Raw genomic sequence first — 27210 nt, 5'->3', positions numbered from 1 at the left:
AGCATGCCACCTGCTTGGTCTGTGACCTTGGACAAGTCCTTAACTCCCTGAGCCTCAGTTCCCTCATCTAGGCAACAAGATAGAGATCTCTCTTGCCCTGCTTTGGGTTGGGTGGCCAAATAAAAAAACAGGGTTGTGGTGATTCCTTGTAGAACAGCAGGTTAAGGATCCAGCAGTGTCACTGCAGTGGCTTGGGTCACTGCTGTAGCGCCAGTTCAATCCCTGACCAATCTTCCGCATGCCATGGGTGTGGCCAAAAATGATAAAGTCCTCTATAAACACTGAGATTAAGATGATATAGGGCTCACTTAACCCCATAGAGCCAAGTGCTATTATCATTTTTTAAAGGAAGGCCACATAATATAGTGGAAATTCCTTGGGCTTGGAAGTCAGGTACCCGTGAGTTCAAGTATCCACTTGACCACTAGCAGTTGTGTGGCCTGAGGCAAGTTCTGTAACCTCCCTAAGCCTCAGTTTCCTCTTATGTAAACAGGGAGAATGGTCTCTGCCCCTCAGGTTTGTTGTGAGGCTGAACAAGATCTTGTAAAGCACCTGGTACACAAGCAGCATCCAGCTGTAGTTAATGACTGTACTAGTAATTACAATAATAGCATGGTGCAGTCACTTTGTTAAGTACTAGAAAAGGAAGAACCCCAACTCTCCCCTACTCCCAAACTCTGCTTCTAGGAGAGGAGGGAAGTCAGGATCCTGTCTTCCCACCAAGCACTCATATCAGGGAAGGTGCTTTGCTATAGAGGCATGAGGCTCAGCGCTGAGCCCGGGGCTAAGTGTTGCTTTTAGGGCCGGGGTGACTAGGGAGGACAGGAGCCAGCAATGAGAAGAGGGCCCAGGAGCTGATGAGGTTCCTAAGGGAAGCTCAGAGAGAGCAGTCAGGTTTGCATACTACCAGATTAGGAATTTACCCCCCCAAAAAAAGCCTTAAAATAGAATAAAATAAGAGCAATATTCATCAAGTCCCAAAAGCATAGTGTCTTCCATGTTTAAATGTTCAACATAGTTACTGTCGTCATTGTTTTTAAGTCATGGCATTAGATTGTATTCCTCACTTTTTCCTTAACATTAGTGTGCTGGATTTTAAATTAAATTCTGAAATGTTAGAAATTCAGAACTGAGCCAGCAGAATTAACCAAGTGAAAAGGTTAGCAAAGAACTGAAAATACAGTTCCCATAAATCTCACCCCTCTTCAATTTGCATCATCTGTATTCTTTCTCAGCAGTCCTTTGAGATAGGCAGGTCAGGTGGTATGATGTCCATTTTACAGATGAGGTCCAAAGGCTAGTTAAAAACAGTAAGTCTTGGGGATGCCATGGGGCTGAGGACCTCTCCCTACTAGATTGATCTTTTTGCAACTCTTCCTCAGTCCTGCTCCTACTGTAGCCAAAACAGCACAGACCGTTAAGCTACAGGAAATATGGGAAGGTCCTGACAACCCAAGGCACCTCCCCCTGTGAAGTTCTCTACAGATGGGCTGTAGGGTGGGGATTAGGAACAGGTGCTCTGGAGCCCTAATTCCTAGCTTGAATCCCAGCTTCACGACTTACTGCTGTGTGGCTTTAGGCAAGTTACTAACTTCTCTGTGCCTCAGTTTCTTCATCTATGTAGTATAGTTGATAATAGTACATACTTCATAAGAAAGGTGCTTCTACTAATAAAAGTAAAATGCTTAAAACTAGGCCTGGCACATCTAATCACTTAAATCTTGTCTATGGTCATGACAATCTCCCTTGGGCAGCCAGACAAAACTATTTAAGAAGCAGAAACTATTACAATAGCCAGTATCTTCTTAGCGCCTACTGTGTGCCAGGCACTGGGCTAAACACTTTGTGCATCATCTTATCCAACTCTCACAACTACCATGGGAACAGGAATTTGTGTCCCCATTTTACGGACAGGGAAATTGAAGCTCAGAAGCTTTAAGTCACTTGACCAAAGTCACTCAACTAATACATGGCTGAGCCAGGATTTGAAGCCAGGAATGTCTAACTCTAAAGGTATGAAAAAAACTTTTGATATTTGTTTCTTATTCACACCCCTGACACCAGTAGCCTCATATTACAAAGGCAGAAGTGGGAGCCAAGAGGCTAGCCACAGGATCAAATCCAGGTTTCCTGAAACCAGCCAGGGTTCTGGCCTCAGACTGACCCGAGCTGTTCCCAGAAGAGGCTAGAACAGGAGAAACAACTGGTTGCATACTAGCCTCCTCTGCACCCTCCCCTCTCTGGGCCACCCCTCCACGGCCCAGGTGTGCTCTGAAGCCTGATGGCTGGGTGTTCTCCCCTAGAGTGACTGCATGAAGCTGTTCAGCCAGGGCATTGGAGGCGAGCAGGCCCAGGCCAAGTTTGACAGCTGCCTTTCTGACTTGGCTGCCGTGTCCAACAAATTCCGAGATCTCTTGCAGGTAAGCCCCCGGTTCTACTGCTGGCTGACTACTGGGCCTGTCTGTTGCTCTGAGAATACCATTACTGGGTTATCATGGGCTCTTGCATATTAAAAAATGGGGCAGGAGTTCCCGTCGTGGCGCAGTGGTTAACGAATCCGACTAGGAACCATGAGGTTGCAGGTTCGGTCCCTGCCCTTGCTCAGTGGGTTAAGGATCCGGCGTTGCCGTGAGCTGTGGTGTAGGTCGCAGACGCGGCTCGGATCCCGTGTTGCTGTGGCTCTGGCGTAGGCCGGTGGCTACAGCTCCGATTCAACCCCTAGCCTGGGAACCTGCATATGCCGCGGGAGCGGCCCAAGAAATAGCAACAACAGCAACAACAACAACAACAGACAAAAAGACAAAAGACAGAAAAAAAAAATGGGGCAGAAGCAGGGGAGGAGGCGTGAAGGAGTAGAGTACAAGCCACTGAACTTGTGTGCATCCCAGTTGAAAAATAAAGGTTTTCAGCAGCATAGCTGTCAAGGTGACAAGCCAGCATTTGGTCCTCTAGAATCTCTGTTTGGCCTCCGCAGTGCCAGGAGCGCTCAGAAGGATACTCAGGAAATGGAACCACATGGTTACTCAGCTCTGCATGGCCTTAGCAAAAGGTGCTGCTTCATACCAAGAAATCTTTTCATCTTGGAGTTTACTAAACCAAGTCCATGGCCTCGTCTCTGGCGTGGACCTGAATTGGCGCATGTCTGGAAAAGAACGGGTTGTTCCTGGCCTCTTTGATTAGCATAATCTCTGTTAGACTTCAGACAGGGCCTGCAGAAATGCCTCAGAGCTGGAAGAATGCCCTGATGGTCAAAGGACGGATGGAGCAGGAGAAAGGGAAGGGAAGTGGACCTGTGCCTTCTGTGTCTGATGTGTCTCTGCCTTGTCCTACAGGAAGGGCTGACAGAGCTAAACAGCACAGCCATCAAGCCGCAGGTGCAGCCTTGGATCAACACCTTTCTGTCTGTCTCCCACAACATTGAGGAGGTCAGTCTGACCACAGACAGCTGTCAAGCCCAGGATTACCCCTCATTCCCCAGCCCCCAACTAGAGGGCAGTGGAGCCAACTGAACAGACTAGACCTTACATGTTTCTCAGGCCCACTTCCCCCACCCTTAAGACTAGGCTCCTCCCAGAAACGGGTTGTTCCTGCAACCAGAGGGCTCCAAAAGACATCTAAAAGGAGTTGCCTTGACCCGATACATTCTCTTTTGTTGAGGCTCTTTTTGCCCAAGCTCTCATACACTTGGGAGCTTTTTTTTTCCCAAACCTAATCATTTCATTCCTATAAAACATGAGATGCAAGAGGGAATAAACTGCTAGGAGTTTTACCATATTGTGTGGGCCATGCGGAAGCCCAGGGCCATTTGCTGGTTAGAAGTGTGATGCAGAAGCAGAAGCAGTTTCTCCAGCCTGGTTTAAGCTGGCTTTAGGCTGGATGAGTCATAAGCTACAGGAGCTGTTTTCTTAGAAGGGTGGAAGTTGGGGAGTGGGAGGCAGTGACTAGTACTTCTTGGAGGAGCTCCTGGTGACCTACCTTGTTTCCTGACAATAGGAAGAATTCAATGACTATGAGGCCAATGACCCTTGGGTACAGCAGTTCATCCTTAACCTGGAGCAACAAATGGCAGAGTTCAAGGTGAGCAGGGACCCTTGGGACCAGCCTATGGAATTACCCACCTCTGCTCAAACCAGTACCTGAGGCTTCCTATCACATTCCTGCTGGGAACTCTGGAAGCCCCTCCAAGCCCCAGCCTATAGAAATATGCCTGAAGACTCCTATGGAGGCAGAGGGGCGAGGTGGGACTCCCATTGCTGTCTAACCTCTTTGTGCAGGCTGGCCTGTCCCCAGTCATCTATGACAGCCTGACCAGCCTCATGACCAGCCTTGTTGCAGTCGAGTTGGAGAAAGTGGTGCTAAAGTCCACCTTCAACCGGGTAAGGTCAAGGAAGTACCGGCCCCCATTCTGATGTTTCCCCTGTAAGGAAGACAAGTCTGTCTCCTCTGTCTGCTATCCCTAGGCCCTGCATATCTAGGCTCAATCCTGCCCTGAGACATTGAAGCCAACTGAGGCACCATCTGAGGCCCAGCTGGCCTTGCAGCCTAGCCCTGAGCAAAACTGGGAGCCAGTTCTGCTTGGCCAGAGGCCCAGGCCTTGAGCAGTGACGGCTCGTGTTCTCTTACAGCTGGGCGGCCTGCAGTTTGATAAGGAGCTGAGGTCACTCATCGCCTACCTCACCACAGTGACCACCTGGACCATCCGAGACAAGTTTGCGCGGCTCTCCCAGATGGCCACCATCCTCAATCTGGAGCGGGTATGTGGGGCTCCCTTGGCCTGGCCAGAGAACAGTGACTAGGAAGAGAAGCAGAGACAAAACGTGGATCCCTGCCACTCCCTCCAAACCAAGTCTCCACTAGCAGCCCAGCTGTCAGCCACCTTTCTTCCTGGGTTCCCTTGCTCTGCCTCTGGTGGAGCCCAAGGCCTTCACTCAGGATAGTTCCTCTTTGCTGACTCATCTCCGTTCTTCTCAACAGGTGACCGAGATCCTAGATTACTGGGGAGCCAACTCCGGCCCATTGACGTGGCGCCTCACTCCTGCTGAAGTACGCCAGGTGCTGGCACTGCGCATAGACTTCCGCAGTGAGGACATCAAGAGGCTGCGCCTATAGGTGCCAGGGTGAGCGCACTTGGCCCATCCCACTTCAGGGCCCATTCCCTAAGTGGCCACAGCCCAGGAGCTGGGCAAGGCTGCTTGGCTTGGGGGAACTCTGACAGCCCAGACTGTTCCACTGCTGGCAGCAGGGAATCAAGGCCTCAACTCACTTCACCCTCCGTACTCAGACCTGTGAGGGGTGTGCACTGGAGGACACTTCCCCCCCACCAAGAGAGGTAGGTCCCTCTTGGCTCCTAATGAGGTGGGAAAGCCGAGGCAGGCCTGCCTTCTGCATGAGTGGTCACTCTTTCGGCCTTGGACACTGCAGCAAATGGGCTGCCTCCCTGCCAGCCCTAAGGGACTTGGGTTTATCCGGAGACCTAAGGAAATAGGTTTACTCTGAGGAGAGGCTATGATGTTTATTATCACCCTGAATAAAGACACTCCTTGGAGAGATGCCAGTGTGTTTTCCAGGAACGGCTGGATGCTACAGGGCAAGACAGGTCTACCCGTTGCAATGAAATGTGAAGGCAAAAGTCTAAATCCACAGTCTCCTCCCACAAGAGCTGCGCATGGCCACCGCCAGGACCTAAATAATAATAGGTGCCTTATCCAATCCCAGACCCTCATCTCCTCTTGGGCCCTCAGCACCAGAAGCTGGATCATCCCAAGGGTCAGTTGCCCACAGTTTCAGGGGTAGTGGTTATTTTTCCCAGCAGGAACAAAAAAGAGCTTTAGGAGGACAACCTTGAAGGGCAGAATGAATTTATTCCAAGAAGTATGCAGTCCTGAGAACTTAGGGCCCGCAGGCACTGGGTCACACGGCAGAGTCCATAGGGTTGCATTGACTTCCTGCAGGACCACACTGGTTCTCTGCCACAGACCTGAGTATGGACCCTCACCCTGCTCCCACTCCCCCATCAAGTCAGCCTGGGAGTGAGTGCTGAACACGAAGTCTCTACTCAGACAAAAGCCTGACGTCTAAAGGCCACTGGAAATCCTCACAGGGCCTCTTCAGCATCAGCCTTACCAAAGGAGCTCAGCCATCCGCCAAGACTGGTTCTCGCCCCCTTCTTCCAGGCCCTCATGGAGAATGAGAAGGCCAAAGCCCAAGCTGGGCCATCAGATTTGTAAACGGCATGGGGACACTGAGCTAAGGACCTTCCTATGTTCAGATAACGCAGAGGCCAAGCCTAGGCTAGACCACTGTCAATCAGAAGGTCACAGTCCTGCTCCCAAGCACTGTCTTCGCTTCACCAAGTTTTAGAAAGGGCTGGGCCTGAGCTCAGGTCAGCTTGCTTTGGAAGCAGATTCACAAAGAAGAGGGTGGAGAGTAGAAGACTGGGCCTTCCTACGGGGGAGGAGAAGTGCTGCGCAGCTCCAGGCTTACTCCTCTTGCGGAGGCATAAGCCTCATCAGAAGGAGCATCCGGTTGAGGTCTCCGTCCCCAGGAGCTGCAGGCTCAGGCCCTGAGTGTCCACTTCTACCAGGTGGACACTGTAGTTCCCGAGGCCCTAGGAGCAAAGGACAGGAGGTGTATAGAGCGCTCTGGGCAGATTTCAGGCCTCTAGGAGGGTGGACTGGGGCTGCAGGGCCAGGGGGACTTCCAGCTGTAGCCCCTGGTTAGCTGATAGGCTGCAATGAGGGTTCCTGTCCCCCCCGCACCAATTACCATACCCCAACCGGACCATACCTCAGTCTTGGCCAGCACAGCCTCCAGAGCCTCCTTTTGCCGCGGCTCCTTGGTCAATAGATAGAGAAAGCCCCCACCACCTGCCCCTGCCAGGCTTTGGCCATGCACGTGGGGGGCCAGGGCATCCATCATATGCCGCACAGCCAAGGGCTCACAGCCTGGAGCCATGAGCTTCTTCTGTTCCCAGTATGATGTCAGGCACTGGCCCAGCCGAGGAAGACTCCCTGGGGTGGGGGCAGAGAGGGGAGTTGCGTGCCTGAACCAAGACACTCACTAGGTACCCATTTGTAGACTGAAGAGAGTGCCAAAAGACACCTCTTGTCATGGATAAGAACCTGGGTCCAGTACTGGCTAGAGACAGGAGTGATAATGCCCACCTCAGCAGGGCTACTTGAGGACTAATGAGCATAGAGCAGCTGACATGGTACCCAGCACAGTGTTCAGTGAATTGGGTAGCCCTCATCAGCTGTGACTCCCTGGAACTCGGCTATGGAGCCAAGTCTCTTCTCCCATCTGCTTCCTAGAAGGTGGGGCAGGAGGCCTTCCCCATGGTACCAGTATCGTCCTGAGATATGACTCCCACTTAAGTGTGGAACTCTGCAGAGGACAAACAGTAGGCCTCTGTCCCCAAGGGCCTCATACCTAGGGCCAATGCCAAGCCTGCAAAAGCCCCTGGTCCCAGACCCACAGGCAGCAGGCACTGGTGCCTGGTGCCTGAGCTCCGGGAAGCGCCTCACCTTGGCGGAAGGCCTCAGCACACTCCTCCGTTTGCTGAACCAGATTGTGGGCATTCTGCACAACAGGAGGCAGCCGGGCATACCAGCTTCTCAGAACATCCTGCAGATGGGGCAGGAGGGGTGCAGTGAGACCCAGCCTAGCTAAGCCACCTGCCTCCCTTCTGCTGGGGCCAGAGCTCACCTGCAGCAGATTCCGGGCCAGGCGGGTCTTGCCAGTGTACACCAGGAGCAGGTGGTCATTGAGTTTCTGGACAAAGCCCGCAGGCACAGTGATCTCTTCCACTTCTACTTTCAGTGGCAGCTGAGCCCGGGAGCGCCCCACCTTGATGCCAGGCATTAGGCCACCCACTTGGTCCTGCCAGCCACCTCCTGAGACAGCCAGGGGCCTGTCACTGTTGGAGCCTATGTGGAGCAACTTCCCTCTCCCAGTCCAGGCTCCTGGTCCTGCATCCCTGGCTGAGACCAGCATGGGAAGACAGCTTCCCTCAACTTCAGTTGGGCCAGCTTAGCTGTGCAGCTTCTGCCTGAGTTCTGGGAGCAAGATGAGCCCAGCAAGGGAAGGGCCTTTATTCCAGAGCCAAGCTTAAAATGCACAAGGCCTAAGCTCTGTAGTAGACCTAATGTGTAACTGGAATTGAGAGAAACCACATCAAAGGATTAAGACCTTATATTAACCTTTCTTCCTGAGGAGGGATGATAGAGGACTTCCCTACAGCCTAACAGTCCTTGCACTCAGTCTTTCCTGATAAAAAGTGTTGATGCTGGGAATGAGCTTTGCGGCATCCCTAATCAAACTTGAAGAAGCTTGTTCACATTTTGCTTTAGCAATGAAAGGTATGGATCTCTTTTCTTCTTGCAGCTATATAAAAATGACAAAATTAAGATGATTCTGACATGGGCCTTTCATGTCTGGAAGGGCCTGCGAGGATTTCAAGTTTATCATGCAAAGAGCAGGAGGTATCTTGAACTTTTCAGCCAAAACATGGTGGTTAGTGCCAGGCCTAAAATGTCAAGAACCTCTTAATTGCACCTCTCTCACTCAGAGCACTTAGCACAGCTTGTAATTATACATTCATCTGAGTGGTTATTGATTAATGTCTGTCTCCAGTAGACCATATGATTTTTGATGGCAAGAACACTTGCTCATTTTATCCCCAGAGCCCAAAACAAAGTAGATTTCAATAAATAGTTGTCATTTGACCAAATGAAAGATATGAATGATACACCTCAAAAGAAAACTGGAAAGGCTTCCCTATCTGCTCCTTTTGCTAATGACTACCTATCATGGGATGTGAGTCGTTACAATGAAAGGAGCTAGGCTACAAAGCGGCCAGAGAAGGTTACATACATGAGGCATCTAAATATCTCTGAGCAGTTTCCTTCCCAGAGTCCTGCTGGAGGTGAGGCCTGGCATCCTGAGGCAACCAGAACACCCTAGGATCTGGTGCCAAACAGACCTCTGCTGCCCTCCATTATGCGTGGATCCTAAGGAGCCACAGTGGTGAGTAAAGGGAGAAGCCTGGTGCTAGTGAGACTCTATGATCACAGCCAAGCACTTCCCTTTCTCACAGGGTAGGGAAGCGGGACCCAAGTGGCCATAGCCCAGGGGATGGGCAAGTAGCTGAAGAGTAGGCTGAAAGTCCTGTCCCCTACTTCAAACCCAGCCCCCCCACGAGGTACAGCCCCGGGTAGAAACAGGGACCTGAGGGATAGCATGTGGTATATATGGGGCCTAACACACATGAAAGGTACAGCACAGAATCTGGCACTTAGTAGGTGCTCCTACATCAAATCCTTTGAGGTAGAATTATTTCATGTTGGAAACCACCAAAGAGGAATTCCCATCATGGAGCAGCAGAAATGAATCCGACTAGGAACCATGAGGTTGCAGGTTTGATTCCTGGCCTCACTCAGCAGATTAAGGATCCGGTGTTGCCGTGAGCTGTGGTGTAGGTTGCAGACGTGGCTCGGATCTGGCGTTGCTGTGGCTGGGGAGTAGGCCAGCAGCTGTAGCTCCGATTAGACCCCTAGCCTGGGAACCTCTATATGCTGCAGGTGCAGCCCTGAAAAGAAAAAAGAAAAAAGAAAACCACCAGAGAGAGAGGTTCAGAGTGCTAAGAAGGAGCTCTAACCATCTTCAAGGACACCACAGTTCTCTGTCTGCAGGTCCAGGGCAGCTCCCAGAGGCTCTTGACAAAGTGCTAGTGACCTTCACCCTGCCCTGGGGTGGTCCCATACCTGTGGTGAGCACCTGCTCCAGGTGCAGCACTGCGTGGATCAGGGCCTCTGTACCCACTGCCCGGCCTGCGACCCGCTGTAGGGCAGCCAGGGCAGCCCCCGCCAGGATGCTGCTAGTGCCTGCAGGGTGCAGAGTTGAATACCAGGCATGAAGCAGCTCTGCCCAGCCCAGTCCTGCCCCACCCGCTCCCTCTCTGCTGGGCAGAGACCAGGAAGGGGATTGGAGGCAAAGCTGAAGGGAAGGGGTCAGTGGTCAGCAGGGAGAGGGCCCACTCACCGAGGCCGGACCCATGGGGCAGCTCAGACCAGGTTTGTAGCTCAAAGCCGCCCCCGAAGGTGCACAGCAGCTGCTCACTCAGGGAAAGCTCGGAGTGGACACTCAAAATCCCCGCACAGATGAAGGCCGCCTTCAAGAGAGCCCCTGCGGAGTAACCAGCATGCAGCAAGCAAGTTGGTCTCCAGAGATGGAAACAGACAACCCGCCCCTCCTCACCTAGGCCTGGGGCTCATCTAGGGGATAAAAGCCCAGAGCAGTGCAGACCCCATCCCCAAGCCACAGAAGGTCCTCTAGCCTCCCCAGCATGAGCAAATGTGCTCTACCTCCGCACCCCCATGTGCCTGGGTAGGGTGACTTCAGGGCTCCTCTGCCAGACTGACTCACCCTCGGGCCAGACCCCCGTGGCCTGCAGGGTTTCTAGGGTTCTGCCCCATCCCCCAGGTGGCTGGGTGTGCCATCTCCACCTGCAGCTGTCACAGGTGCCCTAACCTGGGGCGTGGGGCTGGCAGTAATCCTGGAGGTCGTCCAGGCTCCGGCACACTATCTTCATGGCCATCTTGTCATGCTGAGGTCCCACAGCCAGCCACAGCTCAGGCTCTGGGATGCGACGAGCCCTGGCCCCAATGGGCCGGCGGCCATCCACTCGCACGGCCAGGCCCAGCACTGCCCCACCATGCTCATAGGCAAGGGGTGGCGTGTCACTCCAGCCCCCTGTGGCAGTTGAATAAGACCAAGCTGGTCACAGGGCTAACAGTTCAGCTCTAGGTTGGCTGGCCTCACCCCCAACCTCTAAAAGGGGCTCACCAGAGAAATCCACTCGAGCTGGGCACTCAGCCACTACCCATTGCCCGGGTGCCGGCAGCTCCACTGGCTCCGTGGAGACAAAGTGCTGGGCTGACATGACAGCCTGGCGGATGAGGATCTGCCCAGCCCCCTCGTAGTGACGTGCAGCTCGTACTAGCAAGGCTGGTCTGCCAGGAGGACAGGGAGAGATGGTGGCATGGAGCCCAAGCCTGAGCTTGGGGACCTGACTGCCCTGGGTGACCTGAGGAGCCCCCACCTCTCCGGATTTCCACCTCCAAGGATGGCTAGGGCTTCTCCAAGGGTTTTGACATCATTAGCACCTACCTGCTCAGCCATTTTTCCCGCTCCTGGGCGAGCGCCTCCACGCCCCCAGCCAGGTCTCCACACTCCAGGTACGAGAAGGGCCGCACCCACTCAGGGTTGGCAGCTGGCCCACTCCGTAAGCCGCCTCGGCCCTCTGCCATGCAGCCCAGTATATCTGCCACACAGGCCAGTGCCCGGGCCGCCACACCAGGGTCTCCTGCACCAGCTGCCACTGAGAGACCAAGAGTCAGGTAGCTGCGGAGGGGGCCCACCCCCAATGCCCTCTGCCCTCAAACACCCCAGACTCCTCACACCTTAGTTCTTGCCCAAGATGTGTCTTGGCCAAGAATACCCCCCACTCCTCTGCCTGACAAATTTCTCATCCTGCCAGTTCCACCCCAAACATGCCTCTGCACCCCTCACCCAGAATGCTCGTGATGATTAAGAGCTCAGGTTTGGGAGCCAAACAAACCACCGGGGTTCAGTCTCAGCCCCCACCAACCAGCTGCATGGCTGTGGGTGAATAAATAAACTGGGAATGAGGTGCTGCCTGTGAGGCTAAGACTGAGCCTCCAGCCAGTGTGCCTGAGCCCCCATGTGGGGTCAGCCACAAACCCTTGGGGCTGTGCTAGAATTCTTCACCCACATCCAACCCCCAGCACAGAAGAGGATCCCAGCAGCTCACAGGACCCAGAAGTTCAGCCCTAGGCCTCTGCCTCTCACCAAACTCCCCACTGATAGGGATGGAGCTTCCCAGAAGCCTAGAAGTTAACTCTGTTAGTCCTTCTTCCCTGCTTTAAAGTTTCATGACTCCTTAGAACCTTCAGATTGATGACCTAGGGGGCAGGTAGAAGCAGGCGATGCTGGGTCTGGCTTCCCTACACGGATGTCCAGCACACTCACCCTGGTCCAGCGTGGCCATCAGGGGCCCGGGACAGCCTTCACGGACAGCAGCCCGGATTAGCGGGCGCAGGCTGAGATCCTGCCGGGCCTCCAGCACGTGCCGCGCCTTATGCAGGGCCTGGCGGAAGAACAGGTCCCGGCGGGAGGCCAGCGTAGCAGCCCGGTCCAGGCATGGCTGCAGCTGCTCCCAGGACAGACGCCAGGAATCTCTCCAAGCCCGCAGGGCTTTACCCCCATCCTCCTGAGGGTCCAGCATCCACAGCATGTCCTGGGGCCCCAGGGCCCTCAAGGGATGGAGCACGGGAAAGAGACGGGCACTGAGAAGGCAGCGCTCAGTAGGGGGCGTGTCTGGGTCCCACAGGTCCCAATCTCTGATGTGAGGAAAAGACACATTAGCGGGAAGGAAGCAAGGGCTCCCGCCTGGTCATCAAGCCTCGATCTGGCAGCTGGGGGTTGGCTCATTTGTGGGGACAGGAAGTACTCTAGTACCTGCACAGGTAAGCAATTCAGGGAGGGAGGCGCAGCTGCCCTGCCTCCTTTCCCAGGTTACTCAACAAAATCCCAAAGCCTGAGTGAGGCAGGAATTTGGAGTTGCCCAGGGAGATACAAGGACAAATCAGGCTGCTCAGAACTACTCCAGGCCCCAGGGATGGTGGGAGGTGGGGTGGGGGCTGCTCTGGGGCAGGAGCTGGAAAGGATGAGCCTCAAAGCAGCTGCCACCCTGGCTGCTGAGGCTCACAGAGGCCCGTCAGGCCATCAACCCTACCGAATGCCTGTCTTCTGGAAGAATTTACTCCAAGACATGTTGAGATACGTTCCTGCCCCCTGTCTCTGGAGGGAGAGAAAAAAGGAGTCAGGGCTGCAAAGGCCACAGGAAGGGGTTATGGACAGTAAGGCCAGAGGATCGGGCGCTGCTCAAGAGGGGACAGGAAGAGGGACCGGGGCAAAGAGGCAAGCAAATTCTGAAACACAGAGTCAAGCCCTGGAGCCTCAACGCTCCTGCCCCAGGTGCCTGGAACTTGGAGCAGAATCCTGGCTCTAGGCCTACCCACCACAACTGCTCTGAGGCCCAAGGTGGGTCATCTCCCTCTCTGAACTTCAGTTTCCAGCCCAAAAACAGGGATAAGAATCCCCACCTAGCCCACCTCAGAGCAGCGGAGGAGGAGGTAAAGGCCTGTTGCAACTCCTGGCCCCACCCTCCTCGCAGTCTGTTCCTCAGGCGAGCACTCAAAGAGCCCTGTGGAATGGAGCTGGGCTGGGACCCCAGGGCTCCCCAAAGCCTAAAGATGGGGGTGATGGGAGGTAGGCAAGCACCTACTTCCCAGCTGTCCAAACGGCCAACGAGGGTGAAGGCCCGGCTAGGGGCGCCGTGCAACTGCAAGTGGTGTCCCTGCAGGACGAGGTCATGCAGCTCCAGGCTGTGCAGTGCCTCGGACTGGGCCGCATCCAGGCCGCTCACAAAGCAGCCGGTGCCGATGTGAATGGGGCCCTGGCAGGGGAGAAGGCAGGCATCCTGTGTGGGCAGCGCAGCCCCAAGCACCGCCCCCAAACACTCAGGACCCTGGCCACCCCCGCCCAGCTTTGCCCTTCCTCTGCCTGCCCTCTCAGGCCTCACCCGCAGGTGGCAGTGCTGCAGAACACTCCCAGGACCCAGTTGGACGGGGCCCTCCAGCAGGCAGCTGACCACAGAGCTCCCAGCTCCCAGCAGCTGCTGCTCCTGTGAAGCCAGGGATGAAGTCGTGAGAGCCTGAGGCGGGGGCTGCTGCTCCCCACGAATGTCAGCCAGCCAGATCTCTCTCTGTACCTCCCTGGCCACAGCCTCAGGCATGCTTCCTTCCCCCCAGCCTTATTCCTGCTGTTCCCCTGGGGGTATACTCTCCCTGCCTTCTCCAGAACAAATTCTGAACCCTGTCCATAATGGAGGTCCCATCAGATGACAGCTTCCCTACAAAACCTCCCCCCATCTGTCCAGCTACCCCTAACCCTGGCATGCTGAGGGCCACCTCCAAACTCTTATCCGCCCCCATCACCACACATTTGCCTGAATCCCCAAACAGATTCAGAAAGAGTCAGAGGAGTCTTTTCTAGCTTCTCAACCAGACTTGGCTGTAGATTTCTAACTTAGCCACTTACTGCTGGCTCTGCGGCCTTAGACAAGTCACTTAACCTCTCTGGGCCCAGAGTGCCTCACATGTAAAATGGGGATAAGAAAATCAACATTCGTAGGTAATCTATCTGAAGCATGAGCTATTTCTTCATCACGCTGCAGCCCCCATCCCACCTGCCTCCAGACATCCAGTAGGGACCTCTGCGGGCCTTACCTCCCAGCAGGTCTTACCTCCACCTGGGAGTGCACGACCTGGGCCCCAGAAGCCCCTGGGAATGTGAGACTGTGCAGGAACTCACTGGCTGAGTTGGTCATGTAGTTGTAGCTGCCGTCAGGGACATAGGCTGTAAAGATACAAGTACTGGCCTCAGCCCCCCGCCTACTGCTGCTCTGAAATCAGGCTGAGCCTCCCACCAGAAGACACATCTTCATCAGGCCTTGGGAGGGCAGGCATGGAAATAAGCCCATCGTGCCAAGGTGGAAGCTAAGATCCAGAGAGGCTCAGCAACCTGCCCAAGGTCACACAGCTGGAAAGCAGAAAGACCAGAACTGGACCCCAGGAGTGAGACAAAGGAAGAAGGGACGAGTTATCTCCGCAAGGAACTCTGAAGTGGGAGAGGGCAACTGTCCAGTCCATGTACTTGGCCTGCCTGGAGCCCAGAGGCCAGGTAGGTAAGACAGAGCCTCATTCTGGGGGTCTTCATTCCCACGGCTTCCCCATCCCAGAGAGCCGAGAGGCAGTACCCACCCAGTGTGAGGGGCTGATCACGAAGCTCCCTCCACAGCTCAGCCCGGGCACCACGCAGATAACCCTCGGTCTCCATGTCACCTCGCCCCATCTCTGGGGGCCGCCCCACCAGGAAGTCCTCCCTTCTCACGTTCCGGGCCATGCAGAGCAGGATGTCAAAAAACAGAGACAGCTGGGGCAAGGTTAGGAAGCACTGCTATTAGTGGATGCCTAGGCTGAGCTGGGTAGTTCCATCTCCAAAGACAGTGACATAGACAGGGGAAAGGACTGGCCTGAGGTCACACAGTCGGGCGGCCAGTGTCACTGCCTCTTGCCCAGGCCGGACCTCCCAGCCTCCAATCCCAGTCACCTGGACTGGCTGGGCTCCAGAGTCCAAGCCCATGTAGGTGCAGGCATCCAGAGGTGGGCTCACGTGGGTGGCCAGGAGGTGCTCAGCAGTCTCCACAGAGAAGAAGACAATCCCCGAAACCTGAAGGGGCCCTACAAGGGTCAGCTGGGAGACTCTGGGCCACCTGGGACCAGTGCCTGAGACGAGGAGGGTGCGCAGATGGGCTAAGCGAGGCTAGCTGCCACACTAGACAGGGTCCTTCATCTTCTGAGCCACTCCAGCACCCAGACTCCAGGCTTACCCAGTTCCCACCAAGGGCCCCTCAGCAGGCACCCTCTGGGACCCCCTCAATTTCCACGTCTCCTACCAAACCCAGTTCTCCATCTTCTCTCTGGTCCTCACCTACCACTTGTATCTTTGTCCTTCATTCAAGAAGGATTCCTGAGTCTGGTCATAACCTTTCTGGTTTGAGGCAAGAACCTGAATTCCAAGGCTACCGCTTCCTCAAATCCTGGCTCCACCTGCTCCCATGAATGCCAGTTCCAGATCTTCCTCAGATTCTGGTTCTAGCCCCGGAAGCAGTGGGGCTCTGCCCTGGGCAGGAAGGCACACCCTCCCTCTCCCACCCCATCAAGTCTCTACGGCCCCCCAACCTGGGTCTGGCAGCCATACCAGTGGCACCTGCCCATCAGGCCTGGCACATCGTTGTATCTCTGCCTCAGTGCCCTGGTAGTAAATGTCCAAAACGAAGCCCTATGTGGGAGGAGAGAACAGTTAGGGAAGGGAGCAAGAGAGGCTTAGGAAGGAAGGCACACAAGGGTTCTCCAGATGAAAACCTAGGACAAGGTCTGACAGGTCCCAGCATACTCCAGGGGACGCACGTGCCTGAGACTTCCACCCTCAATGGCAGAGGGCAGGCCTGGAGTGTCTCCACAGCCCCAAGCCTGAGCACAGGCTCGGCATAGGGTTGGGTGCAATTCACGCTTGGCAGAGGACTAAGTGAGCACAGGAGTTACTGCCAAGGGGGAAACTCCTCCAAACCCAGACCATGCCAGAAAGTCCAGGACAAGGCTGCCCAGAGCATAGGACTGAGAGGCCATGCCAGGACAGCTCAGCTGCCCACGCTGCTACCCTCGGGGCACTACCTGGGAGTCAGTGAGGTAGACGCCATGGTTCCGGGCATAGGCCGTGCTCCCTGGAAGGGCGATCACTCTAGCTCCCCGGAAGCCGTCCCAGTTGATCCCTGCAGGTGGGGGCATCAGAAGGCTCTCCAGGGACCCCAACTCAAGGCAAGGGGGATCCCTGGCCAGGAGAAAGCAAGAGCTCAGAGCAGGGGCATCGAGGCACTTCTAAAGGGAACAGGGTTTCCAAGGCGAAAAGGACATTCCTCTGGGAGAATAACAACAACTCCCTTCCCAGAGTTCATCCCCAGAGCCCTTTGGGGCCAAAGGGGCAGGGCTGGGTGTCTCCACTCTAGGGACAGGCAGACTGAGGACCAGTAGGGGAAGCCCTGCCTCCTGGTCTAGGCTTCTTTCTTCACACCTCACAGCTTCTCTTCTGAATAGGACAGCAGGCCAGGCCCACAGCTGGGATGGAAGAGGAGAGGCAGAGCCTGCATCTGGCTGTGGCTCGGGAAGGTGCTCCCAAGCCTTCTAGGGCTCACCTGGGTTTGGAGGAACAGACAGCAGCATGTCCGTGCTGCAGACCCACACACCTGGCGGGGAGCCTGGGCCCAGCTGCGGAGAGAAAGGATGCGGCTAATAGCCGGGCCCAGCTCTTACAGCACAGTCTTGGCCTATTCCAGGAAGACTTGGGCTGCTGAGGTCACAGGGGGGGCCTCCAGATCTGTGTGCCAACGCCAGCCCTCCCACCTACTTCCAGGGGCCACACCTCCCCTCAGTGTGGCCAACACTAACTTCCTGAAGCTCTAACCCAAAGTCATTGCTCCTGGTGTCCCCTGTCTAAGTCAGCACACACTATCACTGCAGCAGGAAAGCAGCAGGACAAGGCCCCTGCCTCACCCGATGGCTCATGATGTCCAGCAAGCAGTCCAGGTTGCAGACCACGGCCTCCACGGGGGCCTGCGGGTTCTCCACAGGGAGGCAGGTGAAGGCCCGGCCACAGTCATCAAAGGGGAAATCTCGGCCCTGGGGCGGGAGCAGGGACAGGTAGAAGAGCTAGCAGCAGAGAGCCTCGGCGGAAAGCCATCAAGCTACAAGATTTTTACAATGTATTTTCTCATGTGATTTTTTTTTAAATGACATAATTATGGTTAAAAAAATTAGAAAATGCAGATACGGAGTTGCCATTGTGGTACAGTGGAAACGGGTCTGACTCGTATCCACAAGGTTGTGAGTTCCACCTCTTGCCTTGCTTAGTGGGTCCAGGAACCGGTGTTGCTGTGAGCTGTGGTGTAGGTCACAGAAGCAGCTTGCATCCCACATTGCCGTGGCTGTGGCGTAGGCCGGCAGCTGTAGCCTGGGAACTTCGACTCCTAGCCTGGGAACTTTCATATGCTGCGGGGGCGGCCTTAAAAAAAAAAAAAAAAAGAAAATGCAGAGATGCAAAAAGAAAAACAATCCATGGAGTTCCCGTCGTGGTGCAATGGTTAACGAATCCGACTAGGAACCATGAGGTTGCGGGTTCAATCCCTGGTCTTGCTCAGTGGGTTAAGGATGCGGCGTTGCCATGAGCTGTGGTGTAGGTTGCAGACGCAGCTCGGATGCCGCGTTGCTGTGGCTCTGGCGTAGGCTGGAGGCTACAGCTCCGATTAGACCCCTAGCCTGGGAACCTCCATATGCTGAGAGAGCGGCCCCAGAAATGGCAAAAAGACAAAAAAATTTAAAAAAAAATTTTTTTTAAATAAAAAAAAAAACAATCCCTCAAGGATAAACTCTGCCCTCATTTTGATGTATACCCTTTCATATATCATATGCATACATTATTTTTTATTTTTTAATTAATTTATTAATTAGAGTTGTTTGGGTGTGTTTTTTTTTTTCTGTTTTTTTTTTTTTTTTGTCTCTTTGCCATTTCTTGGGCCACTCCCGCAGCATATGGAGGTTCCCAGGCTAGGGGTCGAATGGGAGCTGTAGCCGCCAGCCTACACCACGGCTCACGGCAACACCGGATCATTAACCCACTGAGCAAGGGCAGGGATCGAACCCACAACCTCATGGTTCCTAGGCGGATTTGTCAACCACTGTGCCACCACGGGAACTCCCATTATTTAAAAAAAAAAAAAATGGAAAAGGTGGTGACAACAGAACTTCACACACACACACAACAGGAGTACAAGTCAAACTGGAAAAGTAAGATTGAGAACCACATCCATGTCAACATCCTGGCTGCAATTATACTATAGTTTTGGAAAATATGACCATTGTGGGGATCTGGGCAAAGTTTACAGAGGTTTCTCTTTGGATTATTTCTTTTTCTTTTTTGTCTTTTTTTTTTTTTTAAGGCCACTCCCATGGCATATGGAAGCTCCCTAGTTAGGGGTTGAATCGGAGCTACAGCTGCCAGCTTACACCACAGCTACAGCAATGCCAGATCCTTAGCCCACTGAGCAAGGCCTGGGATTGAACCCGCATTCTCCTGGATACTAGTCAGGTTTGTTACCACTGAGCCACAACATACCTTTTGGCCATACCTGTGGCATGTGGAAGTTCTGGGGTGAGAGATTAAACCTGTACCACAGCAGTGACAATGCTAGGTCGTTAACCTGCTGAGCCACCAGGGAACCCAAGGATTGTATCTCTTTTTTTTCTTTTTCGGCTGCACCTGTGGCATATGGAAGCTCCCAGGCCAGGGATCAAATCCAAGCCACAGCTGCAACCTACGCCACAACTGCAGCAATGCCAGACTGTTAATGCACTGCACCAGGGTGGGGATCAAGACACACGATCCATGCTGCCACAGAGACAACACCGAATCCTTAATCTGCTTCACCACAGGATTATCCCTGGATTACTACTTTTTTTGGGGGGGAGGGGGTGCCACACCCACAGCATATGGAGGTTCCCAGGCTAGGAGTCTAATCGGAGCTACAGCTGCTGGCCTACGCCACAGCTACAGCAATGCCAGATCTGAGCTGCATCTGTGACCTACAGCTCACAGCAACGCTGGATCCCTAACTCATTGAGTGAGGCCAGGGATCGAACCTGCGTCCTCATACACTAGTCCGGTCAGTTAACCATGGAGCCATGATGGGAACTCCTATATTATTTCTTATATGTGAATCTATACTGAAAAAGGCCAGCCATGCAAGCTTGTAGAGAATGATCTCAGTTTTTTAATTGGAGGTTTGATTGAGCTCAGTATAGAGGAATGACAATACACTCACCAATGCTCACAGTGAGTCAGAACAGGCCACAATTTAAGCATTTAATTGGTCATCTCAGCACATCCACATAAAGTAGAAACTGCTGCTACCCTCATCTTACTGATGAGGAAACTGAGGCCTGAAAAGGGTCAAGTGACTTGTCCCAAGTCACAGAGCTGCTAAGTCTCTTTCCAGGTCCATGCATACAGTTAAATGGACTTTTTAATCATTGTCTAGTATTCCACCAGGAGGATATGCTGGTTTGTCTGTGTGTTTGTTTGCTGGCTTTTTAGGGCCACACTCGCGGCATAATTGGAGCTACAGCTGCTGGCCTACACCACAGCCACAGCAATGCCAGATCCAAGCTGCATCTGTGACCTACACCACAGCTCATGGCAATGCCAGATTCTTAACCCACTGATCAAGGCCAGGGATCAAACCCGCAACCTCATGGTTCCTAGTTGGATTCATTTCCACTGTGCCACAAGGGGAATTCCAGGATATGCTGTTTATATTTAACCAGTTCCCTATTTTGCATACTTGGATGAATTCTGATTCTAATTCTTCTGAATTTGAAAAATGGACACCTTGTACACAAAGACAAAAGATCCTGAGGATCAATGGTTCCAGCCTTCGGCATGAGCAACCCCTGCCCAGCATTCTACTAACCATGTGCAGGATGAGGATCCAGGCCGAGTGCAGAACATCTGATGTGACCACCTATCGAAAATAGAAGATCTTTGTTGACAGGTCTGGGCAGATGGCACCCAAAGGATGGCACCCTCTTGTCCAGGGAGAGACTCTAGCACAAATCCGCATAAGTAACAAAGGAACAATAGGCAAGATCAAGACCAATGGCCACAGGCAGGCAGGAGGCAACCCTGGCTGAGGAGGCTTTTGGGGAAGGTTGCCTGGCAGGGTGACTCACAGTCAAATCAGCCTCATGGCAACCACAGCATGTGCCATCCCCTGCCAGTGCCATCCCCATTGTCAGATCATGTCCATACCTGTGACCCCCCTCATTCCCTATGCCAGGGTACCACGCAGGCAAGCTGACCAAGTGAAGTGGCTGGGTATGGGCGGGATATGGGCCTGTGCCCTATGCCAAGGGGGGTCGGTATCTCGGTTCCAGCAAACCATTGCCATGTGGGGAGGAGAGCCCAGGACAGCAAGATGCGAATTTTCAAGAGAAGCCAGAAAGCCTAACTCTGAGATACTGGCTCCAATTTTCTAAAACCACTACAAGGCTGGCCCTCCCTTCTGGCCTCACCTGAATGAATCTGCCCAATCTACAGATGCAAAAACTGAAGCCCAAACGGAACTGGGCAGGTCAATGGAGCCCCAAGACCTTGGAAAGGGTCTGTTTGAGGCCCCCATCCCTGCTGAGCCAAGGGGGGCATTTCAGGAACACTCACAGTGAAGCCTGCGCGGGCACTCAGGTGCTCAGCAGCCACCAGCAGGGCGTTGAGGGTGGCTCCTCCACTGCCCACATGAACCTCAGGGTCCTCCACAGCCAACAGCAGCGTACTGGCGGGGATCTGCTCTCGCTTCTGCCGTATCTCCAACTCTGTGGTCAGAACACGGCTGGGACCTGCCCCCCAGCCTCCCCGTCCTGGTCCCAAGCACCTGAGGTCATTATTTTCTCTTCTTTGCATTCACAGCTTTGCATTTAGTACCTCATTAGATCTTTCCTGAACTCAATGAGGTAAGTACAATTTTTCCCACTTTACAGATGAGAAAACCAAATCTTGGTGAAGTGACACAATGTGTCTGAGGTCACAAAGTCAGGAAGAAGCAGAATCTGGGTTTCAGGGGCTGGTGGGGTATGTGGCAAGGAAGGGGGAGGGGACCCTACATTAGGGGTCGGGTGGAGAGGGAGGGTCACCTACCTTTCTGGAAGACCTCGACGCTGTCCTTGTACTGGCATGTCAGGATGATGACTGTCCAATCAACCCCCTTCGGCTGCTCCATTCTGGCCAAAGTTGAGGAGCTTCCTGGGTAGAGATATGGGTATATGTGAATTTTTGTAAATTATTATGCCCTAAAATTAATTTTTCATTTGAAAATAGTTTTATGCAATTTAACACATGGAAGAGATTTCTGTGGTCACTACCACCATCTGCATCCAAAAAGAGTCCCACAGGCTAATCCTTTACAGTTACACCCGCCTCCATCCCTCACCCCTGACAGCCAGCCATCTGCTCTCCAGAGCTATAGCTGCTATGTGATCTTTTGAGACTGGCTTCTTGCACTCAACATAACGCCTCTGAGATTCATCCAAGTTGGCTATGCATATCCATAGCTCTTTCTCCTTTTTTGCCAAGCAGAATTCCACTGCATGGACATTCCACAGTCTGTTTTTCCACCCACCCACTGAAGGACGTCCGGGCTGCTTCCAGGTTTTGGTGATCATGAATCGAGCTGCTGTAAACAGTCGCATGAAGGTTTAGCGAGAGCCTAAGACTTCACCTCTCCAGGTGGACATCTAGGTGTGGCATTGCTGGGTCATGTGAGAAGTGTAGCTTTGACTTTACCAATCCGAGTGCATGAGATTTCCTCAGGAAGGAAGGGAGGCAGGGGAAGGTTGACCGCAAGCCCCACCTTAAAGCAAGGGGCTGCCCTTTCTGTACCGCAGGCCCCTCATCATCCAATCACTGTATATGAGCTGTGGGGAGGGAGGTTCTAATTTCCAGGCTCCTGAGGCCCAGGACAATTCCTGGAGCAGGGAGCAGCCATGGGAGGGGTGACTGTTCAAGGGCAGCGTGCCAACTAAGGGGACCCCCTCCTCCCAGAGGCTCCAAGCCAGAAAAGGGCTGCAACCTGTCAGTCATTTTCCCCAGGGCACTCTGAGCAAGTGAGGGGAAGGTGAGGCCTAAGCTACGGCTTCACCCTCCCCCAACACTCTTTTCCTATCAGGTAAGAAACCAGTCTGGCTCCAGAGGCCCTGGCCTCCCCAAGACCTCCTTAGATAAGTTGCTAGAATGTGCTGGCATCTCCCCTCTGGCAGGGGCCCAGCTGCCATCCCATGCATGAGCCCACGCCCACCTCTTCCCTCTAGCCCCTGAAGCTCAGTGTGGGGAGGGACAGTCAGTGGAGTGAGCTGCATGCCACCCCAAAGGGGCCCTGAGCACACGTGTCGGGCAGTCAGTGCACGCCCCAGCCAGCGCCAGAGGAAACTTGAAACTCAGTAACTGTTTCTCCTTATGCCAGACTCTGCTGCCACCAAGCCCATGGTTAGGCTGACAGACACTGCCACTTAGCAACGCCCACACTCCCACGAGCCTTCAGGGAACGTCTCCACCACTAACAGAAATTGCTCTGTTCCCTGCTCAACTCAGGAGGGAAACCCAGAGGGGACATGTGAGCTGGAATCTTGGCCAGGCATCTGAGGTCAAAGGTATTCCCCAGGTGGCCCATCTGGCCTTCCCAATAAAGGGGGCGGCTGGGAATTCCAGACTGGCCACAACTCCCTGTGTTATCTTCAGCACCCCCAACCTTCTCTGACCTCCCATGGTTAAGTTGTGTAACAGACAGAAGCCCCCATCTTGTTCACACGGGGGCTGCAACCCCCCAAGCAACAACATGAAGAAGCAGACCCATTCCTCCAAGATGCAGGTCCACTGACAGGCAAACCTGGCTCCAGAACTCCCCATCGCCCAACAGAAAATATCTTAAAACTGCGCTGCAGCTCTACCCATACCTCCTTCCCTCCTCCCTTCCTCCCTCCTTCCCTTCCTTCCTGTGGTGCTCTGTCACAGGAAGCAGACCTGGAATGCAAACTGACAGCTCTGCCTGCTTTCTCCAGCTCCCTCCCCTGCTTCCCTCCCCCAATAAATCTCTCGCAAGCCTAATCTCATCTTGTCATCTGCTTCTCCAAGGACCTGAACCAACATGGAGAGTAGGTGATCTTCCTCCCGGCATCGTTAAAGGAAAAATTACTGTTAAGAACCTCTAACAATGTCTGGGAAGTACTTTCTTTATCCCGAAAGATGAGGAAACTGAGGCACAGAGTGATTAAGTAACTTGCCCAAGGTCACACACCTAGCAAGTGGTAGAGCCAAATTGGAACCTGGACACCCTTTTTCCAAAGTCCGTTCTCTTTTTTCTTTTTGTCTTTTTGCCATTTCTTGGGCCGCTCCCGTGGCATATGGAGGTTCCCAGGCTAGGGGTCTAATTGGAGCTATAGCCTCCGGCCTACTCCAGAGCCACAGCAACGCGGGATCCGAGCCGGGTCTTCGACCTACATGGCAGCTCATGGCAATGCTGGATCGTTAACCCACTGAGCAAGGCCAGGGATGGAACCCGCAACCTCATGGTTCCTAGTCAGATTCGTTAACCACTGCGCCACGACGGGAACTCCAAAAGTCCATTCTCTTAACTGCTACACTGAACATACTTTGTAAGGTTGAAAAAAGAACAGAAGTACTAAATTTATGTGAAGTGGCCAATACAAGGTGACAATGAAATGGTGGCGTTGATGATGACAGCCACTATGCGGGAGCTCACCCAACGACTCTGACCCACAGTTAAGACATTATGATTTTTTTTTCTTTTTTTTTTTTTTTTGTCTTTTGTCTTTTTGTCTTTTGTTGTTGTTGTTGTTGCTATTTCTTGGGCCGCTCCCGCGGCATATGGAGGTTCCCAGGCTAGGGGTTGAATCGGAGCTGTAGCCACCGGCCTACGCCAGAGCCACAGCAACGCAGGATCCGAGCCACGTCTGCAACCTACACCACAGCTCACGGCAACGCTGGATCGTTAACCCACTGAGCAAGGGCAGGGACCGAACCCGCAACCTCATGGTTCCTAGTCGGATTCGTTAACCACTGCGCCACGACGGGAACTCCGAGACATTATGACTTTTCATCCCCCCAACACCACTGCCAAGTAAGTAAATATTCTGTCCATTTTAGAAATGCTAGTAGGTGCTACAGCCATGAGTGGAACCTGGGTTTCTCAGCTTCTTATTTAGGTCATGGTGATGCTGATGTTTGACCCTAAGCGAAGGTGATAAAAGAGAGCAAGAAAGAAATACCCCAAAGAGAGCCCAAAGGTCCGAGCCTTATAGTGACTGGTCGTGGAACAGTGACTGAGACAACTGGGCAGATGACAAGTCATGGGCAGAGAAGGGAGGACAGCACAATCTGGACTGTCCTCTATCAGAGATTGGGGCAGAGGGGTGTTCCGGTTGTGGCTCAGTGGTTAGCAAACCCGACTAGCATCCATGAGGACGTGGGTTCAGTCCCTGACCTTGCTCAATGGGTTAAGGATCCAGTGTTGCTGTAAGCTGTGGTGTAGATCACAGATGCAGCTTGGGTCCTGAGTGGCTGTGGCTGTGGCTGTGGCATAGGCCTGCAGCTGTAGCTCCAATTCAACCCCTAGCCTGGGAGCCTCCATATGCCGCAGGTGCAGCCCTAAAAAGACAAAAAAAAAAAAAAAAAAAAAAAAAAGAGAGAGAGAAAGAGAGATTGGGGCAGAGGAATAGTCTTAGGCTGAGAATCAATCCCCAGGGGTCAGTTCTCATCTCTGCCTCTTCCTGTGTGATCCTGAGCAGGTTACTTAACCTCTCTGATCCTCAGTTTACTAATCTGAAAACTAGGGCCAAAGATACTAACCTCCTAGGACCGTTGCATTAAATAAGACATAAAATATGTGGCACAAAGCAGGAGCTCAATGAATAGTAGTTCTTTCTAGTGGGGGAAAGCAGCAGGAGAGTAAAACCTGACCCTAAAGCAGGTTGGAGTGAAGGCTCTGAAATACCCTCTGGGTCAAAGATGCCCCTAAAGAAGAAAAAACCCAGAGAAGGCCTGGAGAAATCAGCCAAGACCAGGTAGCCTGCCTTGCCAGATCAGCCTAAAGAGTGTTTTGAGAACACAAAAGATGGAATAGCACCAGTAGCTTAAAGAGTGTCTTTTCTGGGCACTATACCAAAGACACGCTGAAGTATTAGCTCATGTGACCCACTCAATGGCCCTATGAGTTGAATTTTACCACACTTACATTGTACATCAGGGAACAGTAGCTTAAAGAAATGAAATCATCTGCCCAAGGTCACATACAACTAGTACAGGTAGGTCAGGTGTCCAACTAACTCCAAGGTTCATATTCTTACCTAGCCTGTAGAAACAGACATCTCTCCTGGAGTCTTTACCCTCTGTCACACCTGACATCTGCACAGAACTCTTAGAGAATACAGGCCTCTATTCCAATATTGTGCACACTTCCAACAGAACTTAATCTACTGAGGCCAATTTCAAATAGTTTTTACTGTCCTCAGCCACACGCTGCCAAAATCAGGACAGGGAAGGGGAGCCAGGAACAGAATAAAACAATAAGGCTTCTTCATATTTGCTTTTTGAAGAGAGGTGGGGCATGGATTTTGCACTTTAGAGCTTTAAAGGGAAAAAACAGCCTCAGGAAGGGATCTGATTTGCCTTCTAGGAGGAAAAACAGGCAGAGTAAGGGTGACTGGGAGTAAAATTGCATTGCAAATTACACAAACGGCATATAATTGAGATTTGTGGGTAATGACGAGCCCCGATGGGGTAAACTGAGGCAGGAGAAGTGACCTCAAAGCAACCACCAGCGCTGGCATCCAGCGCCCCACCTGCCTGTCGTTCCAATCTTGGGCGTCCCCAGAAACACCCAGACCAGCGAATAGAGGGACCATACAGACTCCCCCTACAGCAAGTAGGAGACGGGGGTGCCAGCAGAGCTCCCGGAAACTATTACCTATCAGAAACCAGCCAGCGGCTCAGCTCAGTCCCCGCGGGTCCAAAAGTGTGGGCTGGGAAGCAGCTGCGGTACTGGGGTGTGCAAATGCTGGGACCCACAGGGACCTACAGCATACCTGCCTCCTCCCGGCGCTCGGCGCAGGGGACTTTTTAAGGCGAGGCTGTGTGTGCCTTCGCTGAGCACCCTGGGAAATGTAGTTTCAGCCCTCCTCCAGCCTTGGCTTGTCCGCCCCCAAAAGACGACCTCTCAGCTAACACAAATGGCAAACGGAGGTGGTCAGGGCACCGCTTTCCTAAAGGGCAGTGAGTCTTCACTTCGAGAAGGGGCGTGACGGGGAAAAGGGAGCTCCGCTGGGCAGCAAAACTACAACTCCCAGAGGAACGAGTGCGTCTTAAAGACAAAGCTCTTTTTCCGGAACTCCGGGTTTCAGGTTTGGATTTTGTTTGTTCGTTCAACCCCGTGGCCCGGACGTGGGGCCGCGGTTTTTCTACGAAGAGGAGGGAGAAGAAGAAGAAAAAAAAAAAAAAAATCTAACTGGGAGGGGAAAAAAGCCACAAGTGTCGTTCGAGCGTGAGCGACTACGGTTGGATTGGCAATTGGCCATGCTCTCGCGGGTTCATCACGTGAAAGTTTCCGGTAGAAACTTTCTAACTCTCTAGTGGGAAGATCTGTGGATCTTCTGGAAAAGTTATGAATGGCAGTATTGTTTGTAGTGGCGGAAATTTGGAATCTTTCCCTCTGTCTCTTTCTAGGGTACTGGAAAAATAAACTAGGCACATCTATGCTATGGAATACCATGCAGCAGTCAGAAATAATGAGCTAAATCTGTAGGTACCATAGAGAAAGATGTTCGCCACAGTTTGTAACAGAACATTATGCATGGGAAGCTACTCATGTCAAAAATAATGTATGTGAGGGCCTAG

At 53.0% G+C, this 27210-nt stretch overlaps 2 protein-coding genes across 24 annotated transcripts in view; one reads left to right on the top strand and one right to left on the bottom strand.

Annotated features, from left to right (window-relative positions):
- The window catches only part of COG4 (component of oligomeric golgi complex 4), a 31577-nt gene extending 26028 nt beyond the window's left edge, over window positions 1–5549 (top strand). Inside the window, exons 14-19 of one of the 2 annotated variants that reach the window (XR_014804921.1) lie at window positions 2304–2527; window positions 2829–3425; window positions 3994–4077; window positions 4275–4376; window positions 4626–4754; window positions 4975–5549. Coding sequence is in view for 1 of the 2 variants with exons in the window: in NM_001244337.1 (NP_001231266.1) it covers window positions 2304–2420; window positions 3333–3425; window positions 3994–4077; window positions 4275–4376; window positions 4626–4754; window positions 4975–5109 (660 nt within the window). In the remaining variant the exon portion in view is untranslated. 2 annotated transcript variants of the gene reach the window in all.
- FCSK (fucose kinase) overlaps window positions 1–26453 on the bottom strand; it is a 34513-nt gene extending 8060 nt beyond the window's left edge. For 2 of the 22 annotated variants that reach the window (XR_014805525.1, XR_014805526.1), the window contains exons 1-25: window positions 26285–26412; window positions 21445–21549; window positions 20971–21122; window positions 20225–20275; window positions 17253–17378; window positions 16895–16967; window positions 16377–16474; window positions 15904–15984; window positions 15253–15372; window positions 14904–15075; window positions 14387–14499; window positions 13664–13765; window positions 13367–13537; window positions 12815–12879; window positions 12049–12419; window positions 11167–11377; window positions 10843–11009; window positions 10528–10749; window positions 10039–10182; window positions 9762–9881; window positions 7705–8151; window positions 7524–7623; window positions 6787–7010; window positions 4674–4792; window positions 3976–4050 (exon numbers count right to left, since the gene is read on the bottom strand). Coding sequence is in view for 9 of the 22 variants with exons in the window: in XM_084959645.1 (XP_084815771.1) it covers window positions 6509–6607; window positions 6787–7010; window positions 7524–7623; window positions 7705–7892; window positions 9762–9881; window positions 10039–10182; window positions 10528–10749; window positions 10843–11009; window positions 11167–11377; window positions 12049–12419; window positions 12815–12879; window positions 13367–13537; window positions 13664–13765; window positions 14387–14499; window positions 14904–15075; window positions 15253–15372; window positions 15904–15984; window positions 16377–16474; window positions 16895–16967; window positions 17253–17378; window positions 20225–20275; window positions 20971–21122; window positions 21445–21549; window positions 21926–21995 (3345 nt within the window). In the remaining 13 variants the exon portion in view is untranslated. Of the gene's footprint in view, window positions 1–970; window positions 3143–3975; window positions 4051–4673; window positions 4793–5841; window positions 6608–6786; window positions 7011–7523; window positions 7624–7704; window positions 8152–9761; window positions 9882–10038; window positions 10183–10527; window positions 10750–10842; window positions 11010–11166; window positions 11378–12048; window positions 12420–12814; window positions 12880–13366; window positions 13538–13663; window positions 13766–14386; window positions 14500–14903; window positions 15076–15252; window positions 15373–15903; window positions 15985–16376; window positions 16475–16894; window positions 16968–17252; window positions 17761–20224; window positions 20276–20970; window positions 21123–21444; window positions 21550–21925; window positions 22115–26284 lie in introns of those variants that run through there. The other 20 variants (XR_014805527.1, XM_084959650.1, XR_014805528.1 and 17 more) reach the window with 20 other exon arrangements.
- Between the last annotated feature and the right edge of the window lie 757 nt (window positions 26454–27210).

The sequence above is a fragment of the Sus scrofa genome, chromosome 6 (genome assembly GCF_054392235.1).
Source record: "Sus scrofa isolate SSC_HxYL_T2T_F1_AM1 chromosome 6, Sscrofa_HxYL_maternal_Yorkshire_Landrace_v2.0, whole genome shotgun sequence".
Lineage (NCBI taxonomy): Eukaryota > Metazoa > Chordata > Mammalia > Artiodactyla > Suidae > Sus > Sus scrofa.
This window is presented reverse-complemented; position numbering and strand designations above follow the sequence as displayed.